Source organism: Acipenser ruthenus, chromosome 26 (assembly GCF_902713425.1).
Source record: "Acipenser ruthenus chromosome 26, fAciRut3.2 maternal haplotype, whole genome shotgun sequence".
NCBI classification, from domain to species: domain Eukaryota; kingdom Metazoa; phylum Chordata; class Actinopteri; order Acipenseriformes; family Acipenseridae; genus Acipenser; species Acipenser ruthenus.
The window spans coordinates 23,304,211-23,327,409 of NC_081214.1; the positions used below are offsets into that span (position 1 = coordinate 23,304,211).

The window sequence follows — 23,199 nt, forward strand, 5'->3', positions numbered from 1 at the left end:
AATGGTGCCACAGCAGACTAACCAATATAAACGTGTTAATGCCAGCTCTGTCTGTAGAGCTGGTGCCTTTCTTATGAAGAGTTACCCTTTCCAAGAAGGAATAAACATTTGCGTCCCATCAGGGTCCAGACACTTTACTGTGTTTGGCATTGTCAGCACCCCCCTCAGTTCTTGAGCTATTCTGGGGTGTTCACTTGTACCCTGCCAGGACAGTATGCTGTTCTCTAATGAAAATAAGCAGCCCTGTGATTCAGGTGTGCGTCTCGCCGTGATTAATTAAGAGTCACAGCTGCAGGTCATGGCAGCGCCCGGGGCACACTTCTCCCTGTGTCTCTTCATCGGAGCAGCTTCTGTAGGAGAGATCCACTGAGTCACGCCACCCAGAATACAGGGGCTCCTCATCCCACCCGTCAGTTTATTAGGGCAGGGAAGAGATCTGTCCTCTTAAACCTGGGGGGTTCAATCCTGGTCCTGGAGGGCCACTCCACTCCAGGTTTACCAGGTACAGTGCTATAATGAAGTACTTCAGGGTTCAATTAAACAAGTTAGAACAGGGTTGGAACAAAGACCAGGAGTGGATGGGCCAACGCTGGCCACCTCTGTCTTCAACAGATCTCTCAGCCCTGCGCAACACTGAAACAAGTCCCCTCAAATGGAGAGTGTTGTTCAACCAAAAGTCGAAGCACAGCTCGGACAAAACGCGCGACGCTTATCTCACGGCCATGTCGTGTGTCGTCTTGATTTCGACCCCCCTGACACTTCTGGTGGGTTAGGAAAAAAAGACCAGAAACTACAAAGAGCTATGTCTCCCTCTTGTGTTCAAGTTTGGTCACTGCAGAGATCAAAATCTGTTTGCTTCTCCTAACAAGTGATCACGTGATTTATCCCTGATGATGGGAAAGGGTTCAGATTGTCTCGTTTTATTTCTTTAGTGTTTTTATGAGTTTATTTTTTAAATTTTATAAAACGTGTGTAATCTGGTTTTAATTATCGACTTAAACATTGAGCAGGGGGTACTCGGGTCCTATTGCATCACACACTAAACAAACACGCCACCAGAAGCTTCAGTTCATTAGTCCTGTACATATTCAATAAAAGACAGCATGAGCACTTCTTAACAGCTACGATGGTACTGAGTGATTCTTTTCTAGCAGGGAAAATAAAAATACCAGACAAAGGTGACTAGCCTCAAACTGCTTACCAATTAAACAATTTAGAACAGGGTTGGAACAAAGACCAGGACTGGATAAAGCAACTTTGGCCCCCATTCCTATAGGACACGAGTGCACAAATCCGATCCATGAGACCGTAATCCTCCGGGTTTTATAGCTATCATTAAATAATTGAATGAAAAAGACCTGAACAGAATTAAGTAATTCAGGGCAGAGAGGAATAAGGACCCGGAGTGCTCCGGACCCTCTAAACCAGGATTATGCTCAGCCTGGCCTCTGGTCATGTTTCCAGTGTAGTTCAGAACACACAGCTGCCGCTGTAAGTACATCACAGAAACAAAGTGAGGAACATGCTGACAGATCAATGCATTATAAACTGAAGAGGCCAGTCAATCTGAAAGCAAACCCCCTCTATAGCACTGTATTTACAGATCCAGCTGTACAAATGCATGTATGAATATGTACAGTGGATCACAATCTTTACAGAAAAATCACAAATAAAACTATGGTAACTAATTAGGAATCTGTAGAGTGGGGATGTATCATCCTGGACCAGGTTTATATCGGGGCAATGCAATTATTAACTAGCAAGAACAAAGACCTGGTGCCCAGTTTAGAGGAGTCTATTTTGGGACAGTTGGTCTACAGGAGACCGGCCAATACAGTCAGTGTGTGCATTCCTACAAGCACCCTGGACAGCGTGTGTGCGGTCTGTGTATAGTTTTTCTTATAGCTTTGTGTGTATTGTATATCCCTTATCGCTAAGCGGAATATGTTGCGTACAGCTGAGCCTGGACATTAGCAGCCGGTTCACACGAATCAGACACGAGTAACTCAGCTGTTACGCAAGAAGATTAAAAACACAGATGTTATCAAACGCCACAAAAATCACAAGGCTAGTATTTATATCCACTACGCACAATACGTCTACGGTGCTGTGTATAGCCAAGTGTGAGCAATAATTAGGGCTAATTAAGCATGATGTAATGTATAACGGGGTGCGTGCACGACATGAGCTAACAACAGTCCCAATCTAATTTTATTACATTTGTCGTTTCCATGTTATTGATGCAAATTGAAAACACGTGTTGTGAATTCAGGATTCCTCTTTTTAAAGATAGCTCTTTTTGAGTGCTGTGTCTTAAAATAGCATCCTCCGGAACAAGCCCATATAAACCTCTGGGTCTCCGATGGTACGCTCCCGTTGTTTAAAGACACAGATGCTGCTGTTCTCCAGAGATAACCGAAGCCACTTGGAAGGGGGGATTGTACCCAGAGAAGAGACCGTGCCGTTTTCAGACGAGATAGCCCAAACGCACGCACCTGTGTGCTGCATCCTGAGGTTGTCTAATAAAAAGAAGTAACATATTTTGCCTGACAGTAAATATGCTGACAGGAATCGGGATTAATGTTGACGAGCAGCACTCCAGCGCCGGCGAATAAAATGGGAGCCCTGTGCTCTAACCACAGCAGCGCGCCGCCAGCGGGAGAGTGCAGAGGTTTGGGGGAGTGAAGAGATTCGATCACGGCACCATCAGCATCAAACTCACAACAAAGCAGGATGTCACCCATAAAAACAAATCCACCGGCAGGAGGTAAGATTACATTATTATCAGTTACAAACATGCATATATGTGTTTTTTATGTGGGCGGCGGATTTAATCCCATTTGGGAAATTGACAGGGTACAGTATATACCCCCATCCCTGATAATGAATCCTTTTTTCAACCCCGTGGATTAAAATGTAATTTATTGCAGTCCTAAATGTGGAACACCATGCTGTTAATCGATAATAGTAGAGTTTATATAAAACGATACAGCCTAATAAAACAAGGGTGTGTGATTCAGCGTTGTCCGGCATGGCATCCAGAGTAAAGCCATGTATATTGACAGTATGTTTACATTTAAAAAATGATATGCATGGTGTATTCTTTACTGTCAGCACACACACACACACATCAGAGGCTTGTACACAGGTTCTAAATCAAAGCCCACACTCTGACTGACAATAACAAGAGAGCTCGTTTCAGGGATGGCGCACAGCGTTGACTAGATCGGCACATCCAGATGTGCATGCTTTCTGAACACCTATCCTTAATAATGAATGTATGTACTGCCGAATTCCGTATTGCAGTTTCACGTTATACTATCGCCTATAGTCCTGTAACAGTGAGGGTATAGTTAAAAGTACACGTATCGATTCAGTGTATATTTATATTCTTTCAACTGCATACCTTGTCTGCACATGTGTACAATCCTACGTTTTTTTTCTTTCTTTTGTGACAGGTTGCTGGATGAAGATTTAAAAAGAAAACACACACATTACGAATGATGAATGTGGGATTTACTTCAGTTATATTTATTTGTATAATTTAGCTTCTTTTCTTTATTTTGTAATTCTATGCGTTGTATTTATTTATTTGTTCAACTATACAATGCCCAGCTTTTTCGATTCCCCCCGTGGTTACAATTCCACTCCGGGCCGCTGGGATGCGGGCGGCGCGGCCTCTCTGTCCTCCTCCTTGGTGAACAGCGTGGTGAAGATGGCCCTGCTCTCCCTCATCGTCTGCACCTCCCTCTTCGGGAACGTGGTGGTGCTTCTGGTGTTCCAGCGCAAGCCCCAGCTCCTGCACGTGGCCAACCGCTTCGTTCTCAACCTGCTGACTGCGGACCTCTTCCAGACCGTCCTGGTGATGCCCTTTGCGATCGTCGCCACCGTGCCCGACGTGTGGCCCCTGGACCGCCGGCTGTGCCAGGCCCTGGTGGTCCTTATGCACTTGTTCGCCTTTGCCGGGGTCAACACCATCATCGTGGTGTCTGTCGATAGGTACCTGGCCATCATCCACCCGCTCTCCTACCCGGCCAGGATGACCCCTCGCCGGGGGACCAACCTGATCGCCTGCACCTGGGTCCTGAGCGTCCTGCAGAGCACCCCGCCGCTCTACGGCTGGGGGGTCATCGACTTCGACAGGCGCCACCACTCCTGCACGCTCATCTGGTCCTCCAGCTACTCCTACTCCGCCCTGGTGGCCGTGTTCTCCTTCTGGGTGCCCGTCTGCATCATGCTGGGCTGCTACTGGATGGTGTTCAGGGCTGCCAGGAGGCAGAACAACCTAGTTCACCCGGTGCAAGCTGCCAAGCACAACCACAGCACTGCAGATAACCATCAGTGCCAAAAGGAGGAGGAGCAGCAGCAGCAGCAGCAGCCGCCCCCGGAGGGCTCCGTCTACCCCATCAGGGTGCGCCACAGACGCTTCCACTACCACTGCAAAGCGGCCAAAGTGGTCTTTGTCATCATGTCTTCTTACATCTTCAGCATGGGCCCTTACAGCGTCCTCGGCACGCTCTCCATCAGCTCCAGCGCCCCCGTCCCGCCCTGGATCGTCTCCCTGGCCCTCGTCTTGTTCTTTTTCCAGTGCTGCATCCACCCCTACATCTACGGCTACATGCACCGCAGTGTCCGCAGGGAGTTCCTGGCCCTGCTCTGCGGCTCCTTCTGCAAGCAGGTGCGACCGCCGCGCGGCTCCGGAGCGGACAGCTGCTTCACGGTGACGGCCGGCCGGCCGACGCACACCCACTTCCCCGGTGCGGCTGCCAGGATCTGCCCCCTGAGGACCTGGGAGGAAGGCACCACGTCGTCCTCCCCCACCGAGGGCATGTCCAAGGAGAGCAGGAAGGACACGACCTCGATCAGCTTCAGCTCAGAAAAAGAACTGAACGTCCTGCCGAAGTGATAAGAACCGCATACGATGTCACACGCTGTATCATCACTTGTACGCTTTTGCAAGCCTCTTGCAGCTATAACATCTTGTACACGGCGGGGCATGGAGTCTACAAGATGTTCGGAGGCACCCTGAGTAATCTCACACAGTCTCAGAGAGAGCCGTGTGTGCACTGTGCAGTGTTGTAGGCCGAGGATCTCATAAAACCAGGGGATCCGAGAGGGCCATGAGAGGTATAAGAAGATATTATTAAAGGATTAGGTGCTTTAGGTTAAATTGGTTTGGTTGTTTCAACAAACCAACTCAACCTCCACTTTCATCCTAATCTAGTTAACTACCTAATTTCACCTACGAAACTTGGACTGCGATGACTGTCCACAACCTGAATTTGGGCACCTCAGGTCTAGATGTATACTAATTACATCCAAGCGTGCATGCATCATGCATGTATTGTACAGCTCAAGTATACTGGTGTACATTACCTGAAAAACCTGATAGGGTTCACATTATTAATAGTGTTTGAAAATCTCGTTGGTACGCATTAGTGACTTTCACCATGAACTCATCTGTTCTTCAGTGTATACTGTTTTGATTCAACTGGTTTTAACACAGCGGCCCCCTTTGACAAACTCAATAACCCCCGAATTCAAAACCGAGGACCGTACAGTAGCTTCTGTACCCCTTGACTGGTTCGGTTTCCAAATTTCTACCATTGCCTCCCACACAGCTGTCACTGGGAGCCCTGTTTTTATAGGGATGTTTCCAGTTTCCTGCTACACATAATACTTTGTAACTGCAAGCAAGGTCTGTGTGGAAGCTGCAATTAGAAGAGACAAAAAAAAATGTAAAAATTCATATATTTGTGTGTATGTATCGGTCTCTATCTGATGTCTATACCTTAGTAATTTCTCAGAAAGAAGTCATATGTCAAACAACTATATTATATCATGTTTTCTAAATAAGAACGATTTGTAATTAGAAAGAACTGGAGTTTTTCTACAGTATTTACCATTGTGAAAGTGTTTTGGCAGGAATGCTCTGGAGACATTATGAAAACCTTACGGCATTCAAGTGCCGATGAATCTGCACTCATACACATTATTTCATTTACTCAAAAAAAAAGTTTCTAATGCAATATCTGGAAGTTTAGACAATCACACTACCTATCGATGAAAATCCAAGAGGAAATGTATTAGCTAATGCGTTTTGTATTGTGCTGTTAATTATTTCATATGTATATAATCTATTTAAATCAAAGAAAGTGAATATTGGTAAATACTAGCTTTTGTAGAGAAGTATTTAATTTTTATAGTTTACAATTTATGGCTCAAACTGTTTATATGATGAAGTAAAACTCTTGTACGTTTTTTTTTTTTCTGAGAATTTCCTTCTTTCAAAAACATGTTGACTTCCTTTGTGGTTCATAAGCACACAGCCATTATTGGTTGTGTTGAACGGTGTATTGGCAGGTCTTTTAAAACAATTAAGGCTTATCAGCTTTCAAAACAGCCTGGATTTCCATGTTACTGCTACCGTTGAGAAGACTTTAAAGAGCAGCAAGCGGGTCTGCAGAGTGGGATTAAACAGAGCGCTGTGTATCCCATAACAGAAGCATCTGTTCTATAATAAAACAATAGATAACAGAACGTTAATGCAAATTTGAGAGAGTACAGAAGCTAATCAAATCTTTCCATACTCCTTCTACAAAGCTAGCAGATTGTCTACAGAATGCTATTACAAGCCAGTGTCCTTGTAGTAGGCTCAATTTGTGTCATCCTGGTAGATTGCAGAGATTTGCTTTCAGCACTGATTGGAGTCTAGTGAGGTAAAGCTCAAGCAGAGACACACTGATGTACCTGTCATTCACAGGGACAAGCAGAGGCAGTATTTTCACCATCAATGTCAGAGAGGAGCTGCTCATCTGCTCCGCGGTGAGAGAAGGGATGCACTTTGAAAAGATGCTTTCGTTTGAAATGCAGGGGAGATCGAGTGGGGGGGAAAGGTGCGTGTCCCAGTGGGGCAGGAGTAATGGAACTAATAAAGTGGTGTGGCTGTTCAGGATTTCTGCAAGCAGCATCCATGAAAACACACAGCTTTGTGTTCAAAGTTTGTAACAATTTTTTTTTAAATAAAAAAAGCACAACAATTTTGGTAAAGGGCACTGGCATTTTAAAGAAATAAAAAAGGTTATTAAAGTATACAGGGTATTATGTACACGTATTTATCAGTTGCTTATTGATGGACAAAAAAAAAAATGTATATATAAAAAGAACACACAGCAAAGGAAAAAAAAACTAAAATCACATTTTAAAGTCATTACCAGAGCAGTTGACATTATTTTCCCTCAAATAAAGGGAGATATTTAATAAAAGGCCAAAGTAGTCTACAGTCCAATTCTCAATTGCCCACCACGCGCAGGTAAACTTCATAATGGCTAGGGTCAGACACCAATAGAGTGTACAGTGCATGCATTTAGATACCTGGTACTCATTAAAACATCCGTTGCAACTGTGGCTGACAGATAACCAAGTAAAGACTGTAGTTGTGACAAGCTTTTGAGTTATTCTGCAAGAAGAAAAGAAAGATCTATGTCTCAATGATTTAAAAAAAAGCTGCTTCAATTTAAAATGGATACATTTACCCCCCTCCCCAAACATGGAATCTTTGGAGTAAAACACAACCAGCCGACACAATGCTTCAGAAAAAAATCAAAACAAACACACACCAAAACAAAAGTAATAAAAACAACAGAATATCGTTTTAGACTTTCGCCAAACAAACAAGTGACAAAAGTATATCTTTAAATCTTAAATATGTCATGTTTTCATACAGTCTTACAAACTTCTGCTATTTATACCAGTTACTGAAAAACAAAAGTGTGCATTGGATTTACCCCCTGCAAAGTAAACCCAGGACCAATGCAAGGCTGTCCGGGACAATGCAGAGTTTCAGTCCACCTTGACCACACTGTAGATCTTGTTTACAAACCAGAAGCATGCGAAAAACCCAATCGTGCCTGAAAATAAAAAAACAAGAGAGAGAATACAAAACAATTACACATGTGAGGTCTGTAGGGAAGCAACACAACCCAAATCTAAATAAAGCTAGGTTTGATAAGGTAGTACAAGATTAGTGCCAGCCAACATATTAGCAATCGCTCCATACGTGGAATAAGTTCTTACAGAAATGCCTGTAGATTTATCTATTTAGGTTCTAAAATGCAATACTCTTCATGTGGTCAAAATTGTAAATACAGTAAATTCATAAAAGAAATAAAAAGCACTACCGGCCAAACGTTTTATCATGCCAGCATCAAGGTTACGAACTACAGGCAAGTCTCCTGAATAAACTCGCTATGCACACATTTATACAGGCGGATGAAGGCTTCTCCGACTGGGAAAAACTGGAAGGAGAACACGATTCCATTAACATCGAAAGTCAAACGAATGATAAAAAGGTATTAGCCCTTTGTTTACATCACACTTTACAGACACACAACAGTGTAGAAACACAGCGCATCATTACAATACCACGAACAACTCGGGTAACGGGCAACTGGCAGTAAAGTACAGAAAAAGAAGAAACCTCGGCAGCTGATCGGGGTTACAAATGATTCTACTGGGAGAAAAAAAGGAGGGGGGGGTTAAAATGCCAATTCTCCCATCCAAAACGTGCGGCTATTCAAGCTGAAAGATATCTTTAAACCTCAGGCAGTAATAAAAGGCTCAGATTGCTCGCAGCTTGTTAGCCAGAAAACTGATTACTGGAGAGAAATGGCGAGAGGTCTCAGGAACCGGGGAGAGGTCCTAACATATCTGAACATCAAGGTCATCCTCCTTGGAACCGGATACAGTCTGAGCAGCAAACCCCCCCCCCCCCCCCCTCATTAAAAACAGAACCCATTCAAACCACAAAGAAATATGTCACTTAAAACAAAATGAATGGCTACTCAGAAAGTCCTCGAATGAATTAATTTTCCGGTACTTCAGTGCTGAGCCAGGAGGCCTTGCGCTGGAAAACAAAGAAGAGCACAAGTAGGTATTCTCTGTACTAACTGCCAGTAAGTGTATGCCCAGAGAACACATTTCACATGCTACCATACTGATTCAGAAAACACTAATATGCACTTCGTTTAATTCTGTAAAATATACATGTCTGTCTACAAAGTAAATGGTAAAAACGAAGCCGATACGTAGCTGTATTGAGGATGAATGTTATTTATACTGTAGATGTATTGAGGGGGCATGTATTTATATTGTAGATGTACCGAGGGTGTATGTATTTATATTGTAGATGTATTGAGGATGCATGTATTTATATATTTGTATGGTACTTTCCAATATTACATTACACAGTGGTTACAGCCAAGCAATTTATATCCATACTTCTGGGAGTTGTATTTTTCTGCAATTAATCAAAAGCAAGACTTTCAATATCCCTCCTTTTGTTTAAATATGTTTTGCAGTTTCTTTTGTCGTTCCATGTGCACGGTTCGTAACTCCAGCAGGTCGTCATGGGGGCGGATTAAAAGCACAAGCAACATGCAGTCAGCCTGTTTATACATTTAGAAAGTTATTTAAAAAGAACAATCGTCTCAGCACAACTAAAACTATCGCATCTTTCAATTAAGAAATGCGTCTCGTAACCCGTCAATCTAAACACTCGTCTTGGGTTCCCGAGTGAAGCTATGGAGAAACTACCATCAAAGCAGCCAAGCGCCTCAGCCATGGTCTTCTTCTAAATAAAAATGGGTTATGTCACAAAAAACCAGACCCCCAGCTGGAAAGCCTTCGTCTGGACTCGGTGCACAGGGGAAGGTTTTTCAGTGAACGCTGCAAACGTCTCTGTAACGCACACATCCCACATCCCTGGTTGTTATCCATCTTCGTGTTTCGAGTGCTAGCCTGGAGACGTTGCCATAACAGCAGTAATAGGGGCTCCTGATGAATCTATTATAATTCATGGCAACAAAAAATGCCTGTTGTTGAAATGTTTTTGAAGCATGGGAGGGAACTGCTTCGAATGAGACCCTTTCAAGTCGTCTTCTTTTAATGGTATCATTAAGGTTGTACACGATTACACAGAGGCTTTTCTGAGATCCCCCACTGCCAATCCTGCCTAACCTCTTTCTCCCTCAAAATGATCTTCAATCATTCCTTTTCATTAAATTATTCTAATGTGAGAAGATTGAAGACCATGTTTTTTCAGTAATCAAGAGAGTAAAAAAATAGCCTGGTTATACTAGGTAAACGGGGAAAGCAGCATTGATTCCCTCAAAAAGGGGTATTTGAAGATCTTTTTATATTTTGTTCTTGTTTTTCTTACGCATTTACTTTAAAATGCTGCCCGCACACAGAATATAGAGATCATCTCTTGGTATCGTTCTCTATAAAATATAATTCACTGTGTTCTTTATATGCATTTAATGCAGTGGAAAGGTATTTTTTTTTAGATATTCAACAAGCCTTTTATATTGCTTTGATGTGCTTTTGCGTACTTGCAAATAAATCCATACATTAAAATAGGCATCATTAAGGGCTCATTGAATCATGCAGATAACGTGGTGCAGATAATATTTTTACAGCGGTGGTAAAGGGAATAATTTAAATTCGACTGCAGCCGATTCCTGCTCTTTTAAAGCTCTGGTACCTCCAGATAAGGCTGTTTTGCACACTGTACAGCCGAGATGGATTCAGAGGAACACAGAGCCTATTGTCTAAGAAAAAAAATATATATATATTAAAAAAAAAAAACCCTCCACAGCTGTGGTGACTCAGAGGCGCTACAAACACATTCTGCAGTTACTAAAAATACATACTTGTATACAATCAGTTTTCATTGAGCTCTGAGTAAACCGGTTTCCATGTTCACCACATCTGAAAATATGCTGGTATTTTCAGCTGAGCACACAAGAGAAGGCAAACCTGGCAAACGGGGACAAGCAGCAGGACAGGAACAGCTGGAAATCTGCGGGCGTGTATAAAACACCTGACGGGATCACATTCCATTAAAACATTGTGGATTTCTTTAATACTTTAATACCATGAAGTATACCGTGATTTATCTGTTGAATAAAACCTTTTTTTTGGCAGGGGACTGGGACAGTATTAATGTAATGCATGCATCTACTATCTGCACTCCCTTATAGCCATCAGGTGGAACGGGACACCACAGACGCACTTAGTGTGGGCACTGTAGGGCAGGATGGAATACTGGGCATGCTTTATGAGCAAGTCAGTTATTGAACATACTGGACTTCACACACACACACACACACACACACACACACACAGCGAGCGAGAGAGAGACACACAGACACACACCCACACAGAGAGAGAGAGAGAGACCCACACCCACAGAGAGAGAGAGACACACACACACACACACACACACACACACACAGAGACACACAGACACACACACACACAGAGAGCGAGAGAGAGACACACAGACCCACACCCACAGAGAGACACACATACACAGAGAGACAGACAGACAGACAGAGAGTATATCTGTAGCCAGACAGCAGCAGTGCTTTTGCCATATAAAACGTTATTCAGACAGAAAGCACTGGGCACTATTTTCATGGCATTATTATTATTATTCCTAAAAATGTGGTTTCCCTTCTGTCTACCAAGAGAAGGTTTTAGAGCAACACACTCAGCTACGCAACTCCTAAAAATAGACTAAAAAAACTACTCCAGGCACGGCACTGATAAGGGGAGCAGAGGCGTTCTTTGTGTTAAAATGCGACATCATGTACCTTGCTTGAGCTCTGCAGGTCATCCTAATTTCAATCACAGATCGTAGTCAGGGGCTGCGATCCCCCTCTATCCCCCCCCCCACCCACCCCCTCCCTCCTTGGAAAGGGATTCTAATCTACATTTCAACACACATACACTAAAGCGATTATTTATATATTCCCCATCTAAAAAAAAGGCTAATGTAGGTTCTGTTTACTTATATATGTGTACTTGCTAATACTGAGGAAGTATTTGCTTTTGAAGCTCTAACAATAAAGAGAAGACTCTGGGGTTTCTCCCACCCAAAAGGACGCTGGCTTTCCATTTCATTACCACTCGTTAGGATGCTGACAGCCTCTCTGCTTGTAAACCCACGGCTCATTAGTTTATCAGCTCTGTCAATATTGGCATGGTTCTCATGTGCATGGCACCTTGCAATAAAAAATAAAAAAAATAGCAATGAGGAAATTGAATTAACTGGGTTAACCACAAATCACGCCTTCTCTAGAACCACATATACAGCCTTCAGACTAAAATGTGTCAACATTTCCATTGCGATTCTGTATGAGTATGTGCCGGCACACCTGCATTTTTATTCTTGTTCATTTGACTTTATATTCTGCATTTGTCTGACGCAACACGGAAGGAAATGGTGCAACAAGAAACGTTACCCATAAATACTCAAGCACAGGGTCTGCCTGCGATCAGAAATGAGCCCAGAATATCCTGTCTGTCTCACAGTCCGCAGCTCTGGAGAAACGGCAAATATATTTGCCCACAAGACAAAGCGCGGATGAGTGTTTTCAGGTCGACAGACCCAAAGAGCGAAGGAGCCTGTAGTCTGAGCTGCCTGGTCGTCCGCTCTGCTGGAGAGGGAGGTCCCTTAACTCCCAGAGAAAGCCGAACAGCACCCCAGGCATTACAGCTGCTCAAGACCGCAGTCACCCACCACGGGGAGCTGCCACTCAACAGCGTGCCCAGGGAGGCAGGGCTGAAAAATCAACACTGACAATAACAGCAGCAGTAGTGGAGCTCCAGTCAAACAGATGTCTTAATCCTGAAATCGCAAAACCAAGCACATCTCCTCTCCCTGTGCTACACAAGGGGGTTCACCATAAAACGGGACATAACCCATTGAACTTGCCATCAAACCGAGATCCTTGTCTTGACAGCAGACAAGACAGCAGGATCTGGTTTTGATCCACTTCACATGAAGTTCTTGAGAGCAGGAGCCGGAGTCAGGCTCACAGGCATCATTTTCTATTAATAAAAGGGGTATTTCAGTCTGTATCAGACATGGGGAAAATATCAGAAAAGGAACCGTCCTGGTTTCTTACTGAGAATTGTATAGAAACGTACTATTCCTAAAACCCTATCTGTGTGATGGGTAAGAAGTGATCCAGCACGTGAACCCTAATCCATAGTGGTTATAATGCTATCGGTTGCAAAGGGAGTTGAGTAACGTTATGGCAGAAACACCCAAGAGAACGTGCATTATTATTTATGAAAGACGCACCTCAAGCACAATGAACACGTACTGTAGTAGAAAATCATGGGGCTTTTACTGGTTTCAATGTTTGAGAGCGTGTAACCATCAGTTTCTTTACTGGCTGGTGGGTAACCTGGTATTTATAACTGTTGATTCACTTTTCCATATATCATTTGTTCTTTAAAAACAGGCAAGTATTGTGATCGTTAACAAAATAAACCCCAACTACAAAAAAAATGTAAAATAATAAATAAAGACAAATCGATATTTTGAACCAAGGATCTCCTGTTGCCCATCAGGTGTACCTTTTTAACCAGTTAAACCTGTCCTCATTGTTCTGTTGTTCGTGGGTTCAATCCACGGTGGGGGACACTGCTGCTCTACCCTTGAGCAAGGTACTTTACCTAGATTGCTCCAGTAAAAACCCAGCTGTATAAATGGCTAATTGTATGTAAAAATAATGTGATATCTTGTAGCAATTGTAAGTCGCCCTGGATAAGGGCGTCAGCTAAGAAATAAATAATAATAATAATAATAATAATAATCACACCCCAGAAACATGCCAGCAACAACATCTCTGAAACTGCCAAACCAGTTACGTTTATTTCACTAAACCCACACGGAGAGGAGATCACAATGTTCCTGAAAGCCAGTAAAATCCTAGTAAACCGTATGCGTGTTGATCATCAGCATTACTGGTACATCCTTCTTTGTGTCTATAATCTCAAGAGGACCAGTACGTTACTGCTATCTCACAACAGTGTGCGACTGCTCTTTGCAGACTATTGAAGGATCTTACCTGTAAAGAGGAAGAATATAAGGACCATGATCATGGTGTATCCGAAGTATAAGATAGTGCTGGCCGCCCCTGTGATCTGTAGCTTGGAGAAGAAGTAATGGACTGCATAAACAAAGAGGTAAACAGCTGTGAAGCCGCTGGTTAGGAATGACCTCCACCACCAGTGATAGTCCTGAAAATGAAAAACAAAAAGGGCAGTTTTATTAGCAGATAAAACTAGCTACGTTCCCATTAGACACACATATCTAAAGACGTACTATACTATTCACACGTACCCCTGCCCGGTTTCCCCGTTTAAAGTCAACATGCACAGTCAAGGTGAACCGATTTTACTGCGATGTAAAAGTTAAGTCGTGCATGCAAAGCCGTCATTCGCAAGCAAGAACGTCCGTATGTTTCCTGTAAGCAGTTTGAAATAGGAACCGACTCGCCGAGCAGTGCTTTCTTCCCACCCACCCTCCCCCATTGCTAACTGGGATACACACGCGTCGAGTGCTACTTCACTATTGCTGCAATCAGCATTATGTGGGTTGAGGGAGGGGGTGACACTGAAGGTTTTCTTCTTGGTAAAATGTATAAATGAATCGTCAGTTTTAAAATTACCTCTGCACAGAGGTGGAAGTAGCACAACAGGATAGTAGCCTCCGAGCAGGTGATGAGGAGAATTAGAAATACCAGAAAGAGGAATCCAAACATGTAGTACATTTGGTGGGACCTGCAAGAAAGAAAGAAAATAAAAACGCCATTTAGCCAGTCACCCACAATTCAGCCCCTGTAGTTATGTCAATTATCATATTGATGATGATGATGATAAATACTAATTACAAAACAATACTTACCAGATGCTGTTCAGAATGAAGAACAGCTGAATAAAAATGCACCCGAAGGGCAGTATGCCACCCATTACGATGCCAGGCAGCGGCTTGGTGAAAAACGACTGCTCTGGAATCTGACGAGGAATCTGGTTTGTCCGCACTGGGTGTTCAATGGACTAAGTAAATAAATACATACATACACATTTTTAAAAAAGCAGGTTTACATACACGTATTACACTGTGATATTAAGCTAGAGCAGGGGCGGCCAAAATTGGCAGTCCTGGTCTTTGATCCAATCCAGTTCTAAATCATCACATCTGATAATATGAACAAACTGAAAAACTCCTTCAAGTCCCTAAAGTACTTAACTGTACCTGTTAAACCTGCGGAGAAATGACTGTTTTCCTCGTCAGAAAAAAAACACAAATAAATTGTTAAAATATCTTGGTCTGTTTCATAAAATGAAGGCTTTAAACAAGTGTGTAGACAACACACGTGATTTAAGCTTTGCAGTACTTACTCTTTTTTTAAATCCAAAGTAAGCCCCCAAAAAGGTGAGAGGCACAGAGATGCCAAACCACATGGCCAGAACCGCCACCAGCGTGCCGAAGGGGATGGCGGCCGAAGAGCCTTTCACCCAGAGAATCAGGTTCATGATGAAGAAATCAGAAAACACGACCCTGCCAGTGCATCAAAAGGAAAGGAGTGTCACTTCTGTTACAAGGAGAACAGACTGCAGAGAACTTACAATTCATTAGATAGCTCAGCATTGGAGGACTTGGAATTTCTGCATTATTAAAATCGAGGCAAGACTACTGAACAAATGAAAGTTCTTCAAAATGCAAGCACTGAGCAGAGAAGGAGGATTGACAATGTGCCACAGTTACTCACCCAGGACACAAGAGCGCTGTCAGCAGAACATTGGTCTTCCATTTTTCACCTCCAAACGCTGAGGAAAATAAGAAGAAAAACAAATGATCACATTGGTGATCATCCACCATGCATGACAAGTATGCATCTGCTTGCAAGACTAAGCCATTTTTAAATGTCTGATCAGACAAGCCTTAAATCCCCCTCACGGTACAGTCTGTCGTAAGCTTCAGCTCTGTTTAACGCACTTACTTTTATACATGCGAGCGGACACGTATCCTGCTGGCGTCCCCAGTAAAACCCACAGCACCACTGAACACGTCATCAGAGCACCCCGGTTTGCAGGAGACAGGAAACCAAGACAGGCCAAAACTGGGTGGAAATGAAAAAACAATATATATTTCAGTTCAAATGTATTATTATTTTACAAGCAGAATTATAGATTATATTAATTATATTGTATTGCTTGAACAAGAGATAGTAATACCGGGCCCAGTGTTTATCAAGAGAGAATGGAGATATTTATAACATTCAGGATAACTGAAGTTAATGAAGTTATTGACGGGGTGAGGGGACAATTTCACTCTCCAGGAGAAATGACCCCAAAAAAATGCAAGACTACCTTAAAAGAAGGGCTTGCAAACAGGGATCTCTTTAACCTTACCTAACACCAGGATATATGTACCTTTCAAAAACTGCCCATTTGACACAGATATAACGAGTGGACGTGCGCAGTGGAAGGTACAATGGCTTTAAGGGCAGTGTGTCTTTGCAGTGCACTCACACAGTGTAATGAAGGTCATTATGAAGATCTGGGTGCCTTGGCCGAGGAAGACAGACAGCAGCATGCCCTTTCTGGGGGGCCTGAAGATGTCTCCGTGCACCTGCTTCCACCCAGACTCCTCCTGAGCCTCCTCCTGTAGGGAGCAAGAACAGCAACACTCGGCTCTGTTAGGGAGTACCCACGCAACAAGACGCGACAGAGAGGGAGCTCAGCTCTGTTACTGAGTACCCACGCAACAAGACCCGACAGAGAGGGAGCTCAGCTCTGTCAGGGAGTACCCACGCAACAAGACCCGACAGAGAGGGAGCTCAGCTCTGTTACTGAGTACCCACGCAACAAGACCCGACAGAGAGGGAGCTCAGCTCTGTTACTGAGTACCCACGCAACAAGACCCAACAGAGAGGGAGCTCAGCTCTGTCAGGGAGTACCCACGCAACAAGACCCGACAGAGAGGGAGCTCAGCTCTGTCAGGGAGTACCCACGCAACAAGACCCGACAGAGAGGGAGCTCCTTACAATGAAGGTCTGGTTTGGTACATTACATTACAGGATAACCACGAAGAATAAACACTGCACTCCAGTATTCAAAGCTCACGCACACTCTAGCACATGCGCTGCCACCATTTGACTGTTGTGTTCTGTGGATGCAAATGTGTTGCATTTAAATATTTACAGCACGCCAATGTTTGTGCAAGCCCACTGAAATAGTCAATGAAGGCACAGCCCCATGGGTTGTCTCAGGAAAGCACAACGCTCCGCTTGCTGTTTTCCAACAGACCGAAGCTGGCTGTCTGTAATAAGCTCAAGATCAGGCTCACTATAGTGAACGTGCACACCTTCAATTACTTCTGCCAGCTAGACTTGGTATTGAAGGGTTAGCAAACTTCACTTTGACGAGCCTGGAAAATCAGCTTAGAAGGAAAGGTATTTGTTGGTCCTTCTACTTCGACAGTTTAGCAAAAACACGATCATGCGCGCGTGTCTGGCGAGCAGTGATCTTCCACCCTGCGTGCAAATGCTGCTGCAAGACTACAGTACCTGATCAACCTGGTTGTACCTGGCGATGTCCTTATGCAGAGTTCGCAGCATGATCATTGCCACCATGCCAGACAGGAACAGCACAATAACCAAGGAGTTCATTATACTGTGGAGAAGTATGAGAATGCAAAAAATTAACAGGGAGCACACACACACACACACACACACACACACACACACACACACACATATAGAATATATTACATAATAAAAGTACCGAGACACAGCAGGCAGATCTATTCGTCCATGCAAAGTAGGTTTAGAAACTAGCCCTGCACCCACCACTGGGTTTGAGTAATAAATCCCTTAACAGGGGCCTGATTGCTCTAACTCCCATCTCCTGATCATTTCAATAGTATACTTCCTTCAGGGGACTTAATGAAGGACTAGAGTGAGCTTCTAAAAATACAAAAAGTTAAACAAAAAATGTGGACGAGCCGTAACAGCCCTCAATAATCAGCTGAAAACGTGAGCACACCCATACACAGTGCAAATGTAGACGCCCACTATATCTCTGCATCAATAATGCATTCCCTTCAGTCCTGCTGTTTTTATTTCTGCATGCGTAGAAAACCCACGAGTGAAAACCCCAGCCATGCCCGCATACAAGGGGAAGCGGGATAAGAAAAGAGAAAGAAATGCCCATGTTACTTTTAGTAATAATTGCTAAGTTCGTACCTAAACCACTGAATATTGGTGTGTGGCATGGATTCAAGAATGTAGTCCCACCGGGAGGCCCACTTGATATGATTGTCTTTCTATAAATGAGAGAAACATCAGCTGCTTTCAGGAATGCTGAGATTGAGTAAAGTGTCCAGGTTTAATAACAACACATTTTAAAACATGGTGGCACACTTACAACATAGTGAACAGAGTAGGTGTAGACGAAATCCAATTTGCCATTAAAGTCACTAGAAACCTCCATTGCAGGACTAGATTCACAATTCAGATTCTTTTCATCAGTGTTCTTGTAACTAGAGATGAAGGGGGAAAAGGATGTACTGTCAGTGCATGGCACACACACACACATTATATATTCAAGCAGAACTGAGGAGAGTTTGTTTTTATTATTATTATTGGTTGCTTCAGTGTGAGGTTGTCATTCATTAACAGCACACATCAAACCCCTTTTAGTCTTTGTTGCATGTGTAAATCACAATAGAAGTTCTACTCTGTCTAACATGCCCTTAATAAATACATGAACACATATATAAATAAATAAAGCATACTTCCCCATTTTTAATTATTAAGCTTGTACGTCTTCATCGGTGTAAAATTAAAACATAAAAGCCAAGCTGCCCTTACTCTATTACAGCTGATGCATTGCGAGAAGAACACAAGCTGTACTTATGTAACCTGATCGATTACATTTAGACGTAACTTTTGCGGTTAACAAAATTAGAGTAAGTTATCACAGTTAAAAGAATGCTCCAAAAAAAATTACACAGTAGCCTGTCTTCTAATGAGGACAATGGCACTTAAGGGGTTAATACAATGCACTACAATCATGTGATATTTCCCCTGCCTGGCAATAAGCAATAATGCATGGTTTTCAACTGACATGCCTGCTCAGCCTTCCCCATTAAATTACCTCTTTGGTTCCAGCTTCGCAGCCACCAGCCGTGCTCCTTCCCAGCCCTCCCCCTCCCCGCTGTGGTACGTAATGGTGATGTCCACGTGATTGAAGAGGTAGAAGGTGTTCTTCTTATTGAACTCGGACTGCAAACAAACACAAGACAAAACTCTGGCTTTTTTTTTTTTTTTTTTTGCTCCCCCTCTGGTCAAAGAACAACACCTGCCCAGAAAAGCACGACTGCTCTAGCTGTAAAGCATAATGTGCAGAGACCAAGGCTTTATAAAACATCTACAAAACTCTCAATGGTATGTCTAATACTTCGGGTGTGACCAGTAGTTGCTACTGCTTACTTTAGTTTTGTTCACCCTTTAATTGGTGATGCTGCTGCTAACTGGTCTGACAACTTAAACTGTTTTTTGTCTATGTGGAATGTGTTAACAAACCTAACTATGTATAGACTTATTATGCATAGTTTTGACCACAAGATCAAGATGGCAAGCTGAGCAAAAAGACTCACGTTAATAACGCAGGCATCTTGGGGTCGCCCATCCTGAGTCACGTAGCACCCAATGGGGAACCCGGGATTGCAATACTTTTGCCCGTCTTCAACATCGTAACACCAAGTGACCGGCATGTTATCAATGATCCTAATTAAAAACAAGAAGAACAGCTTATTTAATGTTATTTATATGTGTTCTCCATTTTGTTTACTATATAAAATTATTTGAAGTGTTTTACATCTTGGAAATCAGAATTTGCTTTAAACAGGGCTCACTGTGAAATTAGCAGGTGGGTTTTTTTACAGCCTCACTGTTCCTATTTCTTCAACATGGATTCCAAGGAACAAGAAAGTAAAAAGTATCCTGAAAGCTTGCATTAAACAAATAACCGAAACAATTTGCCAAGCGCACAGAACACACAAAGGCCCCCCCAACAACAGACTGCACATCATTGTAATAATCCACAGCTTTACTCACCAGTGGTGTTGATAATTGAGTTCCATCCCCTTCTTGAGAAAAGCCATCTTAACCTTGTCATCTGCATTGCTGGGATCATACGTTTTTTTGCAAACCAGCTTGCATTTTTCTTCCTTCATAAAATTAAACTGCAATTGTGGGGAAAAACGTTAGATATTCACTTTATGTGTGTATCAGTAAGTGCATGCAGACTCAATTGCATTATATATATATATATATATATATATATCTATACACACACACACACACCAGGGATTATGCAGTTTTGCATGTATTTGAACATAACAGACAAGGTGGATGTAGTAGCTCTTAATCTCTGGAATTGTACACGTGCGCTGAGGTAAATGTTCTGCGGACATGACCCAATATCTTGAAATAAACAATCACTTATTTCATGTTGCATCAGATACCTTGTAAGGTGAAGACTCAATTCTCTCTCCAAACAGCACCTGGCCCAGGTTTTCGGAGGGCCTCCTCTCAGATGCTTCTTGACAGAAGTCGAAACTTTAAAAATACAAATAAAAAGATACTGCTTGAGCACATTCCAAAAGTGCAGCTCGGCAACACTTCACAAGCTTCACTTTTACCAGGTCTAATAAAGCCTGTGACGATAGCAAGTGAAAAACACTGAACAGCATTGTCTACAGTGCAATTACTCTGAAGTCCACCGTGACAGCATCTGTAGATTTAATAATCCCAACATCAATCCTGAAGTCTTATACTTACGCATCGTATTCATAAGGCAACACCGATTCTACAGAGTCCAGTCTGTTCACAAAGAGTTCAAAGACAGACTGAAATTAGAAACAAAAAAGGAAAACCATCAATAAAAGCTGAAGCTGCCAAATCCAGATACTACAACACAAAGAGCTAGGCTTGTCGGGGTAAAGCGGAGGCACGCTTAACTTAATGTGTCAAAATAATACCACTTCCAACTTGTAGAAAATCACATTGAACCCTTTCAGCCCTGAATTATTTTTGTTGAGCTGAAGAACAGGAACTCCTTTATGAGACACACATGAGAACAGGACAATAAAAGATATATATATTTCATACATTTCTACAATGCCTCAGACTTGAGTCCCATGAGGTTCCACCATGATTTACGATGGCACGTGTTAACATACGGTACTAAGGCGGGACCTTGCGTGTAATGTGATCTGCAGTCTTGTGAAAGGACATGCTTTTGTTTGTTTTATTTTGTTTGCTTGCCTTGCCTTGCAGGATGTCTGTTACTGCTTTACTTCCTTCTTCATTTTACCCCGGGAGTGTCTTCAGGGTCACAGCATGTTAGTGACTGAAGTCAGTCAATAGGGGAAGGGGACGATCTCACCCTCTAATACAGAGCCCCATGGGGAGGTTCCACCCCTGAGCCTAATCACACCACTAACATGAGTGAATGGGCTTCTATGTAAATGACCGAGAGCAATTAGAGTTTTGTTCTTGCATCTGATGTGTACCACACATTTTTGTAAATTACTCTCCATAAGGGATACTTAAGTTTAATGTGTCACTTATTTTTCAGTGTGTTATTTTATTGTCAGTGCGAACACGTACCTCATCTGACCCACTTCTACTATTTTTGTATAGTTCGAAACATTAATTTTCTTTTGAATATTCATAAACTGATTTATGTTTTGTCCCCATTCCTTATAGACTAAAAATATTATATTGTTGTGCAAGTATTTCAATTTAGTTTTTGATCAAGCTAGTAGTTACTATGCCCAGCAATTGCCACAATAATCTGAATTTGATTGGCCAACATAATCAGGTGATGTGTTTGTGACGTGACAGAGAGCCACGTTTAAACGTTTTTCGATCCTCTGAGTCTAAACGTTATTTGATCCTCTGACGTCTAAACGTTATTTAATCCTCTGACGTCTAAACGTATTCTGTATCCTAGGATACAGTGTAGGGCTGCTTATTACAATGTCAGAGTCAAAATTAAACAGCATTTTAATAAAAAAAAAAAATATTGTGTATTTCCTAGAAAATAGTACCCGGAAAATATTTAATAGACAAATCGGGTATAACTCAGTAAAAACCGACGTCCAGTTAAAAAAAAATCGTGTAATTTTTCTGTAAAATTTGTAATAAACCGCAGGCACGGTACACTACAGATACAGTACCCAAATAAAACATTTATGTATTTTAACTTATATTTATTGGACATTATAAAACAGAATTGACTGACTGCCAGTGAGCGCGGAAAACGTATAATGATGTATACAGTACCCTAGTTATATGAGAAAGCGTGATAGTGAAAAACATCCACTTACAAATGTTACCAAAAAAATAAATTCCAAGTAGTGCCCAAGGTTGCAAATAAACTAATACTTCAAACAAGGCAGGTAGGCATGAAGGCGATAGGAAGGATCTTACCTCGTTAGTGTACGTAACTAATGTTACAAGATAGTTTAGTCAAGACACTTCAATGCGTCGCGTTATGTGTATTTATGTGACATATACTTACCTATCCGACAGGACAGCCTGCTACTACTAATACTAAGGGCACGTCACTACAACAAACCCGCCTCATAACGTTAAACTGAAAGCCTTTTAACTCATTATATAAACACAACTGCACCCTAATTGTAACTAAATTAAAATTAAACACATACGGTATGGTATTAGAAAATAAACTCTTGCTTACCTTGCAGTTTGGGCTCCCTTTACCTTCCTCGCAGAAACTTACAGGAGCCAACCCCGGAAGATAGAAACTGTGGCTGCAAGTCGCTGCTGATAATAATATCGTGCAGACAAATAACAAACGAGATTGGGGACAGTGCTTCATCCTGCTACAGGTCTACAGAACACACTGCTGTCTTTATATTCACGCGTTCCGCTGATACAGGGAGCCCAGGCGGCGACTGGTACGGTTGAGCAGGTTGCACTGGGTTCCAGTTTGCACAACCCGTTTTGTAAAGCTGACGTTACTAGAGGAATGGCTGTCACTCCCTCGCAGGCTGCTGGGTAAAAGTAATACAGAGAACGCAAAAAATTCTGGAGCGGCACGTTGTCGTACGTCGTGAAGAAAGTGACAGAACGATGCCTCTCTCTCTCTCTCTCTTTATGATTCGAGGGTTTCGTTTCATTGTGTCACTACCACCTGCTGGATCGGCGTACTACTAACCACAGTCTCACTGTGCTTTTCGTCTGTCTTCCAGTCTTTTATTAGTTGTTTATTTAGCAGACGCCTTTATCCAAGGCGACT

At 42.5% G+C, this 23,199-nt stretch overlaps 2 protein-coding genes across 2 annotated transcripts; one reads left to right on the plus strand and one right to left on the minus strand.

Moving 5' to 3' along the window:
• The first annotated feature begins 2,268 nt into the window (after positions 1 to 2,268).
• LOC117430498 (probable G-protein coupled receptor 101) lies at positions 2,269 to 6,219 on the plus strand. Its single transcript, XM_034050568.3, has 2 exons — positions 2,269 to 2,767; positions 3,459 to 6,219. The coding sequence occupies exon 2, from the start codon at positions 3,608 to 3,610 to the stop codon at positions 4,904 to 4,906; it is 1,299 nt and encodes a 432-aa protein (XP_033906459.3). The 5' UTR covers positions 2,269 to 2,767; positions 3,459 to 3,607; the 3' UTR covers positions 4,907 to 6,219.
• Positions 6,220 to 7,040: 821 nt separating this feature from the next.
• On the minus strand, positions 7,041 to 23,018 carry LOC131701698 (transmembrane 9 superfamily member 2-like). The gene is made up of 17 exons (XM_059001181.1): positions 22,639 to 23,018; positions 20,712 to 20,779; positions 20,396 to 20,489; positions 19,986 to 20,113; positions 19,526 to 19,655; positions 19,024 to 19,151; positions 18,292 to 18,406; positions 18,111 to 18,190; positions 17,433 to 17,538; positions 16,396 to 16,528; positions 15,864 to 15,983; positions 15,633 to 15,690; positions 15,262 to 15,421; positions 14,765 to 14,916; positions 14,529 to 14,640; positions 13,926 to 14,097; positions 7,041 to 7,910 (listed from the first exon to the last, which is right to left on the minus strand). The coding sequence occupies exons 1-17, from the start codon at positions 22,777 to 22,779 to the stop codon at positions 7,843 to 7,845; spliced, it is 1,965 nt and encodes a 654-aa protein (XP_058857164.1). The 5' UTR covers positions 22,780 to 23,018; the 3' UTR covers positions 7,041 to 7,842.
• Positions 23,019 to 23,199: the final 181 nt, after the last annotated feature.

Coding starts and splice junctions, on each gene's coding strand:
- LOC131701698 (XM_059001181.1), bottom strand. CDS start 22,779: ATGAAGCACTGTCCCCAATCTCGTTTGTTATTTGTCTGCACGATATTA. Junction 17,539..18,110: donor ACCAATATTCAGTGGTTTAG/GTACGAACTTAG, acceptor ACTTCTCCACAG/TATAATGAACTCCTTGGTTA. Junction 14,098..14,528: donor ACTTCCACCTCTGTGCAGAG/GTAATTTTAAAA, acceptor TTTCATTTTCAG/GACTATCACTGGTGGTGGAG.
- LOC117430498 (XM_034050568.3), top strand. CDS start 3,608: ATGCCCAGCTTTTTCGATTCCCCCCGTGGTTACAATTCCACTCCGGGC.